Here is a 12,733-nt window from a genome sequence, read left to right as displayed (position 1 = left end):
CACAGTCCATACAAAAGCAACATGAAGGCGGGGTTGGTGGGAATGGTGCACACAACTGCTTGTGCTACCTCACTCCCTCTCCGCAACGTTAGAGCCAGGGTTACATGTTCTTCTTCCTCTTGTAAATCATAGTTCTCATCATCATTTCTCAGCTCTTCTTTTATTTGCTTTGCATCTCAACTTTGATTTAGCCCCTCTAACATGATAATGCTGAAGCTGATCGATGTTGTTATGTCAGCGTGTTTGTTTGGGAAATGGGTTCATTTTACTTTTTTAACTACTAGGTAGATTTATGCAAGTAATTAGGATTAGCTTTTTATTTTAAAGAATCTCTTGATTTGAGTTTAGTATAAGACTTCTTTTTATTGGATATAGCTTGACAGCTTGTTCTTGTATGTGAAGAAAGTGTTGAATATTTGTGTGCCACTGTCAATCACAAATCAGTTGGATTCTTGGGTATTTGGTATGAATTTCAAAGTTTCAAATGTATTGGTTTGGGTAAAATGGATGTCAAGTGCAGGCAAAGGGTGGCTAGTTTATTGGAAATATGAAGTGGTTGTGATATATGATGCACAACCAGAACCTAATATGTAGTTAGCTAGCTAGTCAGTCGAACTACATTCCACTTAGCTGTGAGCCTAGCTTGAGCAAGTAATTCAGTTTTCTTTTCTTTCAAAATATTCTTGGGCATGTTGAACTTGTCATCTTAAAACGTTTCGTGAACCAAATGCGGGCCATATATCATTCATTAAAGATGTAGCTGCCATTCAGCCACCTGAGAATCTTCATCACTTGCTTAAAATGCTTCAAACGAGAGGTATGCAGCAGTTATATTACCTACTCATTCTACATTTATTAGTAAGGTTTGGCAATATTTTATTCAAGAATTTCTAACCTAATTCGTATAATTTTTGTGTTATTGCTAAAGTTTAAACCATTGATTACATGATATATTCTAGGACAATGGTGTTGGATTTTAATTACTGGCTGGGAATAAAAGTTTTAGTTCCTTAGGCCTTTTTTCTGTTTTTTCACAGAGAAAATTTATTCATGCTGATTGACTTCATGATTAATCTTGACATAGTTTCGGCTGATAGCACTTCTTTGATATTTGTTAAATCACAGGGCAACATTAGAATTATTTCTTCTCAAATGCTTCCTGATATAAAGATAAACTGTATTTGAACATGTGCGTCTGCTGCAGATTGGTTTTCTCATCATGTTTGTATTAACAAACTGATTGCTTATTTCGTGATCTTCCATTTTGATCCTTATTAACTGGGTATTAGAACTCTCACATTTCTAGAAAATCTGTACTAGGGGTGCTTTTGCTGAATCCCAAATCTCAAATCTTGATGGGTATCTCTTAAAAAAGGTACATGAGACTGTTTATGAAACAGTCCTAAGTCAAAAACTCAGTTCTCTAAGTTCATGTTCACAATAAGACATTGTTCTGCCATAAAGTTGGATTCTTTCCAGATTTGTTGGAGCGTAAAGTTATGCGACATTTTGAGGAGGGAGATCAAGTAAGAATTGTCTGGTTTCGGTCCCAAACATCATATTCTATTTTTGTAGTTGTGCTAAACCTTTTTCTTCTCTTTTTGACAACCATGGGGTTGGAACTTGGAAGGTTTCTGCTTGGTGACGGGAATTCTATACAAAGGAGGACCTCTTTCCAGGATTTGGAAGGCCCTTTGTATTTAATGCGGAGATTTTACTTAAGTTAATAGAAAGATTTTATAATTAAATGTTTAATATCAATTCATTGTGCTTCACTGGTTCTAAAGAGGGTTTTTTAAATCCCTTTATGTAGAGCAGGGCGTACATCAGAGGCAAAAGATTCTGCGAGGGTGGCTTTGAAATCACCATGATGGACTTTAGGCGGCGCATATCAGGCAAGGAACTTTTCTTGATCATCAACACATTCCTTTCAGATTTAATATGTCACCCTTCTTTTAATATTCTTTTCCAAGGATGTGCTGTGATCAGGATGTTGCTGGTATTGCACAATGGGAGGATGAGCTAATTGAATACATCAAAGAGAAGGTGACAGAAGAAGGTAGACAAGGAGACTTCAAGAAAGGGAAGGCTCCCGCCTAGGTAACATTGTGGCACAATAATGTCATACAAAATTTTAACCATTGATACAGGGAAAAACACTTGTGTGGGCTTAAAACCTTTTGTTGATTGTTAATTTTAGTTAATAATGAACCCCCTCTGTAGGTTGCATTAGATGAGGATGCTTTTCTGTTGGATTTGGCTTCTATTGAAGGAACCTGGGGTGACTCTCCGGACCGCGTTGCAGAATGTTACAAAGAGGCTGGTCTCAGTGAAATTGCTAGTTTTATTTTGTATAGAGATTAAGATTTGAGTACGAGTAACAAGAAACCAATGGTTGAGAAGTTGCCAAATTTTGAATGACTTTATTCAGACAGAGAGGAACAAATTTTTTATCTATTTTTGAGAAACAAATGTTGTATAGAAAGAGATTGGTAAAGCATCATCTTAGACTTGATAGGTTGACTTTGAGAAGGGAAAGCACATCTGCTTTAGCACAAATGATAACTCTCTGGTTAAAGCCACAAACTCCAGTGTTGCTACTTACTTTCTCGGAACCAAGATGTGCTTCAGAAGTATGTAACAGCAAACCTGAAGCTTGCAAGTTCATGCAATCATTGGAGTTCACCCTTCTATGACAGTGGTGGAAGCACCACTGTTGGATAAAACCTTGTGAAGGAGTACTGCATCTTGTGGTGAGGCCAACACCATTACTTGTTTACCTGGGTTCAGAATTGTTTCTTGGCACTCTGCCAACTTGACTGAAGCTGCTGTAATTTCCCAACCCTGTTTGTTGGAAAATCTGACATAACATCACTATTTGCTATTCCAATGCACAATACGATGCAGTGAGTAGGAAGCTAAAAGAAGCTTTAATGCCATCACACTTCATACGATGGCATCCAAATGCACCATTAGTTGTGATTTTGCTATTTATTTTCGATTCGTAGAATAAAAGAGGAAGTAATTATTAGATATAAATTCATGTCGTTCAAATTTGTATTCATATGTAAATTTCTACTAAAATTAGTTAGACATGATGATTCCTATATTATTATTGTATAAAATATTAAATTTTATATATTTATAATATATTTTATACGAAAATTACGTATCATAATTTATATCGATATGAAAATATAAATTATATTTTTTAATTTTGTTTAAACCATATATAATTATTATTATTAAAATTTTAAATTATATAATCTCATATTTTTTATATTATATTCGCATTGTGTTATTGCAGACTTGATAATTTAAATATAATACGATAACACAACATAAATACTTTTATAAAAAGAGATATGAAAATGAAACGGCCTAGAATTTTAATAATAATTATATATGAATTTAATAAAATAAAAATATATATTTAATATTTTTGTGTTGATATAAATTTTGACATGTAATTATTGTGTAAAATACATCATGAATTCATGAATTTTATTATTTTATATCATATAAATACACGAATCGTAAAATTTTTGTTATCTTATCGTATTTTAGATTATTAAATCTAAAATTAATGTTAGAATTTGATTTATAAATTAAACAAATTGAGATTGAAACCTTAATTAAGTCACTTGTTTCATTCATTTATACAAGTTAGCAATTTTTATTTTTTGCTTTTTTAAAGATTTTTTTAATCAAACATAATTTCATATTTATGTACTTTGTACATTGTCATGATTTTGTTATAGACTTTAATTTAATTTTATATTAAATTTGTTTAATAATATATTAGTTTGGTTGATTTATTTATTTAACTTATTTTTATATTATAGTTATTATAATTATAATTTTTACTTATACCTTGAGTTTTATTTTTAAAAAATACATTAAAAATGAATTAAAATAAATGATAAAATGAAGTTTTTAAATTATGACGGGCTTATGATTCTAAAGTGGAAATGAAGGGGCAGCCAGCACGAATGTTCCATGCAAATAAAATTTCCTTCCTGGAAGTAACCGACATAACCCGCGTTATAAGAAAAACACAAAGCAGGAGGGACAAACTCGACGGCACAAAATTTCGAGGAAGATAGAACTCATCTGAATCTTGCTTCGATCCATAGCCATTCGTCCGTCATTAACAAAAAGGAAAAGAAAAAAAGAAAAGAAAAGATAGTAAAATACTTATAAAATACCATAAGACTCACCTCACACGATCCCTCTTGCGCAAACTCACTGAGCCAACTCAACCCGATGGAGATCGCCCCCGCGGCTCCACCTTCTCCTCCCCTGGGCGGTGAAAGCCTCATTTCCTCTACAGAAGCCGTTATAGTAGATAGCATAAAGCTGTCGCCATCAACATCGTCCTCATCGTCAGTGAAGAAAGAAAAAGCGACATCATCAACGGCGTCATCGGTGTCGGTGGGGGCGGCGGCGAAGTATGATGCGGAGATGGAGGAGGAAGAAGAAGAGGAAGACGTTTGCAGGATCTGCCGGAACCCGGGAGATCCACAGAATCCGCTTCGATACCCCTGCGCGTGTAGCGGCAGCATCAAATTTGTCCACCAGGATTGCCTTCTTCAGTGGCTCAATCACAGCAATGCTCGCCAATGCGAGGTTAGTTTTTTTTTTTTTTTTTTTTTTTTCTAATTACTTCTGGTATAACATGATAGGTATTTTCGTAAAATAGGTTAATTTCAGTTAGGGTTTTACTTTTATTTTTTTAATTAAAGTTCTTGATTTGGTGTTTGAATTAGCTATGATTATTGAATGATTAACAAATGTGATTAAGAAATGAAGACAATATTGGGCTTTTCTTTTATTTCTTTTTGCTGATTATTTTTATTGCGAAGAATGTCATTAAAATTGCAAATCTTGAGAGCTTTCCATTGCTGGAGTCTTGAAAACTTGAAAAGAACAACTTTTTTTGTGTTGTATGTGCTAAGCTATGTCTCCAACTCAATGTTATTTGGAGTCATATGGGGTGAAACACATGATTTTCTGATGATTTTCATGGGTTTTGAATGATCGGAGACGTTATTAGCTACAACTAACTTCTTTAAGTTTGAATAAATACAGATGGCAATAATAATTCTCGTGAAGCAGTCAGGCTTCGATTTTTTTTTTAAAATGTCGCTAACACATGTTGGAAGACACAAAGTTATGCTGTTAGAGATTAGCCTTGGACTTTAGGTTTTGAATGCTAAAGATTATGCATAAGGTACAAGTGTTGTTTCCATATTATTACCACATTGCAAAGCCACATGAGGGAGTTTAGCTGCTCTAAAATACTTTCTGTTTCCATGATGTGAGCATGGCTGCTTATCAATTCATATTTTGGTATGGCATTTCATAATACTGGCATGTGTGAGCTAGTTCTCTACCTCCTCCTCTCTCTTTTTCTCTGTTTATTTCTCTGCCTCTCTCCCTCTCCTCTCATTTTTTTTTTTGTTCTTTCAACTTATTCTTTAAAAGATCACATTTTCCTTGTGGTTCTCGCTCTCTCTCTCATCTTATTTATTTTTTTAAATATAGTTATGCTTTAGAAGGTAGACTTGCTGTGTGATTTTAATGCTTTTACTGTAATTGGCTTTCTTTACAGGTTTGCAAGCGTGCATTTTCCTTTTCCCCTGTGTATGCTGAGAATGCTCCAGCAAGGCTTCCTTTTCAGGAGTTTGTTGTTGGGATGGCAATGAAAGCTTATCATGTTCTGCAGTTCTTTTTGCGCCTTAGTTTTGTACTTTCAGTTTGGCTCCTCATTATACCTTTCATTACCTTTTGGATATGGCGGTTGGCTTTCGTCAGGAGTTTTGGTGAAGCTCAAAGATTATTCTTAAGCCATATTTCAACCACAGCCATTTTTACTGATTGTTTGCATGGGTTCCTACTTTCTGCGAGCATTGTGTTTATTTTTCTTGGAGCCACTTCTTTGAGAGATTATTTCCGGCATTTGCGAGAGCTTGGAGGACAAGATGCCGAGAGAGAAGATGACGGGGATAGGAATGGTGCTCATGCTGCTAGGCGACAACCTGAACAAGCTAATGGGAATTTTGCTGGTGGTGGTAATGGTGAAGATGCTGGTGTAGCGCAAGGTATTGGTGGAGCTGGTCAAATGATCAGAAGAAATGCTGAAAATGTGGCTGCTCGTTGGGAAATACGGGCAGCCCGTCTTGAAGCTCATGTCGAACAGATGTTTGATGGCCTGGATGATGCTGATGGTGCCGAGGATGTACCTTTTGATGAGCTTGTTGGCATGCAGGGTCCTGTTTTCCATTTGGTTGAGAATGCATTCACTGTAAGTCTCTTTGGTTGTTTCAATTGTACTACCTATGCTTAACTTCTAATTGACATTCTTTTATCACTGTCATTTAATTGCTTGCCTTGCCTTTTTGTCGGGGATTTTCTTGGGAACCTTTACGTGCTGAGACTAGCTTACCTGCATATCATCCCCAAAACAAAGGGTGATTGGTGTGATTGCATTTGTGTGAATGTGTTGAGTGGCATAGGCTGTTGAAAATTTGAATTTGATAGAATACTTAAAGTTTAGGACATTGTTACTGCAACAAACTTGATATATTTTGAATGGAGGAAACTTTCTCCATGAATCATCTGCTTTGTTAAAGAGTGCAATTCTTGCCTCTATTATTTTTCCTTCAAATATTTCCACTTCCAAAAGACAGACATTAGATGGCAGTGTATGGTTTTATTATTCTATGCATTACTCTGGCTCTAATTATAATCTTATAATTATGCTGTTGTTTCCTTTATATGGTACTACTTCTGGATCTCCACTCTTGTGTACGATTAGCTCAATTGTCTAGATATGCTAATGCAATTTTTTTCTTTAAACCGTTTCTTGTTTTAGAGCTTTAATTGTGACAATCTGTAATAGAGTAGATACTCAGAAAAGAAACAAAATGCAAAGTTTTAGCATTTTGTCCCTGGTTTGCGTGATTCTTTCATGACTTGATGATTCATTCCTGCAGGTTCTAGCTAGCAATATGATATTCCTTGGCGTCGTAATTTTTGTGCCTTTTTCTCTAGGACGCATTATTCTCTATTACATATCTTGGCTTTTCTCATCTGCAAGTGGTCCTATGCTGTCAGCAGTCATGCCACTGACAGACGCTGCCCTTTCCTTAGCAAACATTACATTGAAGAATGCATTAACTGCTGTTTCGAATTTGACATCTGAAGGCCAAGAAAATAGCATGCTTGGCCGGGTTGGAGAAATCTTGAAAGCAAACTCTAGTGCAATAGGTGAAGTTTCAAGCAACACAAACACACCATTTTCGGAAGATCTCTTGAAAGGAGTAACTATTGGAGCATCAAGGCTGTCTGATGTTACAACTCTTGCTATTGGATACATGTTTATATTCTTCTTAGTCTTCTTTTACCTGGGTATTGTCACTTTGATTAGGTACTCTAGGGGCGAGCCTTTGACAATGGGGAGGTTCTATGGAATTGCTTCGATAGCTGAGACAATTCCATCCCTCTTCAGGCAGTTTTTGGCAGCAATGAGGCATTTGATGACAATGATTAAAGTTGCTTTCCTTCTTGTAATTGAGCTTGGGGTGTTTCCTTTGATGTGTGGATGGTGGTTAGATGTATGTACTATAAGGATATTTGGGAAATCAATGTCTCAAAGAGTTCAGTTCTTCTCAGTTTCACCTTTAGCAAGTTCATTAGTTCATTGGGTTGTAGGAATTGTATACATGCTACAAATAAGCATCTTTGTCAGCCTTCTTCGAGGGGTAATCCTCTTTTCCATCCTATAATATAAGTGTTTATTTGGAAGTTGTATTGTAGCATGAGATTGATAATATCGTTATTGTTATGGCAGGTTTTACGTAATGGAGTTCTGTACTTCCTTCGAGACCCTGCTGATCCAAACTACAATCCCTTCCGTGATTTAATCGATGATCCTGTACACAAGCATGCTCGGAGGGTCTTGTTATCTGTTGCAGTTTATGGGAGTTTGATTGTGATGCTGGTATTTTTGCCAGTCAAGCTTGCCATAAGGATGGCACCCTCTATTTTCCCACTTGATATATCGTAAGATTTGCACATACCTTTTCTCATTCCTTCACTAATGTATACTTCTTGTTAGCTTACATTTAAATGATTTGCTTGTTGCAGGGTATCTGATCCATTTACTGAGATTCCAGCTGACATGCTTCTCTTTCAAATATGCATTCCATTTGCCGTTGAGCATTTTAAATTGCGGACAACAATCAAGTCTCTTCTCCACTATTGGTTTATTGCAGTTGGCTGGGCATTAGGCTTAACAAACTTTTTACTTCCCAGACCTGAGGAGAACGGTGGCCAGGAAAATGCCAATGTGGAACCAGGACGGCGGGATAGACTACAAGTTGTGCAACTAGGTGGACAGGAACAGCCCATGGTTGCATTTGCTGCTGCAGATGACCCAAATAGAGGTCTCCTTGCATCAGGGAACACTAATGTTGTTGAGGAGTTTGACGGGGATGAACAAACAGATTCAGAGTAAGTTAGATGGTGCATTTGATAGACAATATTATAAAATGGGTCTGATTTTCATTGTGGTACAGAATTTTTTTTTTTTTGGTGGTATATTTACATGCATGTTTGCTCTAAAATTGTAGATTCATGACTGGAATTTGACATTATAAAGATTATTTGATCATTGAATTTGCACTTTCAATGAAGTTATTCTCGATGTTAGATATTGTATGGTGCAAGAGATTTTAACTACTTATTTTGTTTAGACATATTAGAACAATATGAATTTCGCATATGCTATTTCCTGAACTTTTACCATATTATGGAATAAGTATTCAAATTAATCTTTTATATCTAATTCATCCAAATGAAATTTGCTTAAGTAGTTAATTGCTGAATCTTGCTATAAAGACTGTATATTCGGTGCCTGGTAGTGTGCAAAGATCAGCATTGATATCACTTCGGTAGTTAATTTCTCATATGGAATAGAGAGTTGTCATAGAAGTTATTAATTTTTTGGTTACTGGAATCTTTGGGTCTTTAGCATTTAATATTTTTAACTATTGTAGACTTAACACAATTTCTGTTTTGTTCTTTTTCATCTTCTTATACTACATTTTGTTAAGCTAGAATATCTTTGCTTGTAGCTGGCTCCACTTTATACTTTCTAATTTTTGTTGATGCATTCTTTAGCAGGTATGGCTTTGGTCTTCGCATTGTCCTCTTACTGGTGGTTGCCTGGATGACTTTGCTTATCTTTAACTCTGCCTTGATAGTTGTACCGATATCACTTGGACGTGCCCTTTTTAATGCCATTCCTCTTCTCCCAATAACTCATGGCATTAAGTGCAATGGTAATGTGGTTTGGCTTTTTTTTCCTAGTTATAATGTCTCATTTGTAATTTCAGTGCTAACAGGTTATTGTTTTATTTCTCATCATATAGACCTTTATGCTTTCATCATTGGAAGCTATGTCATTTGGACAGCCATAACTGGGGCTAGATATTCCATCGAGCACATTAGAACAAAGAGGGCTGCAGTTCTGTTTAGCCAAATTTCCAAGTGGGGTTCCATTGTCATCAAGAGCTCCATGCTTTTATCAATATGGGTATGTCATCTGCAGTAATCTGGTTTTCTACTTGTTCTACTTGTTCCAGAGTTACAGATATCCAACTCATGACTCTATATTGGTGCTGTAATGTCCAGATTTTTGTCATTCCTGTTCTTATTGGTCTGCTTTTTGAGCTTTTGGTGATTGTGCCAATGCGGGTGCCTGTAGATGAGAGCCCAGTTTTCCTCCTCTATCAGGATTGGGCATTGGGTCTCATTTTCCTTAAGATCTGGACTAGACTGGTGAGTGTTATACCACCTTTTATGATGTGTAGCAGAAAAAAAATTGTTGTGATGTGTATCTTTGGTTTTTGCAATAAAGATGCTAAATGTATAGGAAAACTTTTAGTTTCTTTGATATCTTGTAATGAGGAGATTACTCCCCAACAAGGTCTAGAGTTGAGATTTTTTTTATATGCACAGGTTATGCTGGATCATATGATGCCATTGGTTGATGAAAGCTGGCGAATAAAATTTGAAAGGGTGAGAGAAGACGGTTTTTCCAGACTGCAGGGCCTTTGGGTATTGCGGGAGATTGTATTTCCCATCATAATGAAGCTGCTGACAGCCTTGTGTGTACCTTATGTACTAGCCCGAGGGGTGTTTCCTGTGCTTGGCTACCCATTAGTGGTCAACTCTGCTGTCTACCGTTTCGCCTGGCTAGGATGTCTTTCCTTCAGCTTGTTGTGCTTTTGTGCTAGGAGATTTCATGTCTGGTTCACTAACCTCCACAATTCTATAAGGGATGACAGATATCTTATTGGTCGTCAACTTCATAACTTTGGGGAACACTCGGAAGAGAAGCAAAATGAGGCTGGGGCTTCCTCAGAACCACACATCTCTAATCTGCGGGGAACTGGAATAATCCGGCATGACCGAGACGCAGATGTGGGGTTGAGATTAAGGCATGCTAACTAAAATGATGCTGATGAAAAGATGTTAGAAAGCTTTAAAGCTTTGTATAATGCATGTTTGATGTTTCCGATATATTTTGACAAGCTGGTAAACAGAGTGTTAGGTAGTGTTTGAAATGTGGCCAGGACTGGCTTACTGCTCATTTTTGTGCATAGAATACACGTAGCAGTTTTGTCCATCCTGTCTCCAACAAGTTTTATTCGCCGAGTTGTTCCCTTGAATGTGTCTAGCATATAGCAGATTTGCAGTCTCCGACTGTCATTGAGTTTGCTCTTACAGCCGCCATTTCAGCAAGCATGACAAACGTCTAATACTAGGTACGTACAGCCTTTCAAATAACGGCTCTTTATTCCATTAAAAAGCATCATGCTATTACCCGGGATAGAACCAGCTGATGTATCTGCTTTCTAAAAGCAATAAACACCAAAGTAATCTCAATTTCAATCAGCTAATGAATCAGCAGAATTTTTCACCCAAAAGGCACAAAATCAATTCAATCCAACAGATAGAACTGAAGTTAGTGGAAGTGCATACTTACATAGCAATAAATTATGAAGCATGAAAGTGACAGTTTTGAAGTTCTAAAACTCTCGGGATAAAGTACAGAATCAAAACCAGCTCCTATCCTCCTAACTAAGTAACTCATTTGAACTCCAAAAAGGCCACACTACCACGGTGTTTAAGGAGACAGCTCTAGCAAGCATTAAGCTCAGGAGACAAGGTTGTCATTTAATGACAATGAAGCCAACAGATCAGCAACACCACCAGTCTACCGCTGAGCAACAGTCCTTAGAACCTCCATTGCTTCTGCAACCTTTGCTTTTAGAGCTTCTGGTGACTCAAGCAAGTGCAAAACCTCAGTCTCATCCATCTCCAGAAGCATCCCTGTTACTTTAGCTGCTGCATCAGGCTCCAGCTGGTCAACAAGTGGATACAGAATCTGCCCCAGCATCTACACATATTAACCCATTGTAAAAATTTCAGTTAACCAGAACAGTGCTAAGTTATGCATTTTCGGAAACTTGCAATGAATCTTTTTAAAAAGATTAATTACAAAAACACCATAGCAAATTTTTTGTATCATCCAAACATTGAACCGATCCGATGGGACGTGTATAAGAAGAAAAATTAAATGTCACTAATAAAAGTTCACATCTCAAGAGGGGAACTCTATATATGTTCTAAATATGGGGAAATTTATTAGGGGATACTCTTCAACTTAATTTTTGTAATTAATCCTTTTAAAATTGACTAAAAGGCCTCGTATTATGCTACAAATATAATCTAAAGTTGGACAGCACAGTATATAAAACATAGAAGTAACAAATAAATAAAGCAAAGTAGTACATACAGTTCTCTGCTGATCAGGAGTAGCATTTGCAAGTGCTGACGCCAGGGCTGCTATTGGAATTGGCAGAGAAAGTGATGCATCATGCATTGGCATGCCACCCACATTATATGGAGCAGAAAGCATGCCTTCAGCAACATTAGGCATTGAAGCATCAGGTAGACCAGGCCCTGGTGGATTGCGATAGACCCGCCCTCGGGGTAGCGTCTGACATTTAAATGAACCATCAGATGAAGTATTTACAGAACATATGCATAGAAGATATTACAAAAATCGAAGAAGTGATGAAACAAACCTGCTGCTGCATTAATGGAACTGGTTGCTGACCTTGCTCAACAGCCCCAGCCCTTCTGCCACCAGGATGCTGACCCTGCTGGCCTTGCTGAACCATTGGTACAAAGAAATTCGGCATGATAGCCCCATCAGGCCTTATACCAGGGACAAGATGCTGTTGATATCCAAATCCAGGCTGACGGAAGAAAATTTCATAAACAAGACCATAAATTTCTAAAGCAATTTACAAATAACAATACATTGATTAATTCGGGAGGTTAAAATAGACCTCCAATGACTAACAATGCCAAGCAATAAAATGCAAAATAAATAGTTACCTGAGGATGAAAAATAGCTGGAGGTGCTTGACCATAGAATATTTTCTGTCCAAGACCTGGACCATCAGGTGGGTACATTGGCATAAGGGGAGCAACTGAAGTTGCCAATTGCAACCGGTCGCATTTGAGAAAACTGAGCCTGCAGAAGGAGCAGCACATGCTTTAGCATAATAGAGAATCAAAACCATCCTTTTGCCCCTTTACTGTATGGTCAAGGCTCAAAGCAAATATCAAGAGAACATAACCGCAACCTGGC

General features: G+C 36.9%; 1 protein-coding gene and 1 long non-coding RNA gene across 3 annotated transcripts; both read left to right on the top strand.

Moving 5' to 3' along the window:
* Positions 1-33: 33 nt before the first annotated feature.
* LOC111281656 (uncharacterized) lies at positions 34-3,016 on the top strand. Its single transcript, XR_016342491.1, has 4 exons — positions 34-1,189; positions 1,307-1,375; positions 1,480-2,100; positions 2,224-3,016. It is a non-coding gene; the product is annotated as an uncharacterized LOC111281656 (long non-coding RNA).
* Positions 3,017-4,079: 1,063 nt separating this feature from the next.
* LOC111283212 (putative E3 ubiquitin ligase SUD1) lies at positions 4,080-10,794 on the top strand. Of its 2 annotated transcripts, none has more exons than XM_022871662.2 (9): positions 4,080-4,629; positions 5,615-6,307; positions 6,999-7,766; positions 7,856-8,067; positions 8,152-8,517; positions 9,190-9,347; positions 9,438-9,601; positions 9,700-9,846; positions 10,027-10,794. In XM_022871662.2, exons 1-9 carry the CDS (start codon positions 4,267-4,269, stop codon positions 10,519-10,521), a joined length of 3,366 nt encoding a protein of 1,121 aa, XP_022727397.2. In that variant the 5' UTR covers positions 4,080-4,266; the 3' UTR covers positions 10,522-10,794. The 2 variants fall into 2 exon arrangements, with proteins under 2 accessions (XP_022727397.2, XP_022727396.2); XM_022871661.2 differs by having other exon boundaries at positions 9,187-9,347.
* The last annotated feature ends 1,939 nt before the right edge of the window (positions 10,795-12,733 follow it).

The sequence above is a fragment of the Durio zibethinus genome, chromosome 5, assembly GCF_047325235.1.
Source record: "Durio zibethinus cultivar Kanyao isolate XHJ-2024 chromosome 5, ASM4732523v1, whole genome shotgun sequence".
Taxonomy (NCBI): Eukaryota; Viridiplantae; Streptophyta; class Magnoliopsida; order Malvales; family Malvaceae; genus Durio; species Durio zibethinus.
Note: the sequence above shows the minus strand (reverse complement) of the source record. Positions and strands in the feature narration are given on the sequence as shown.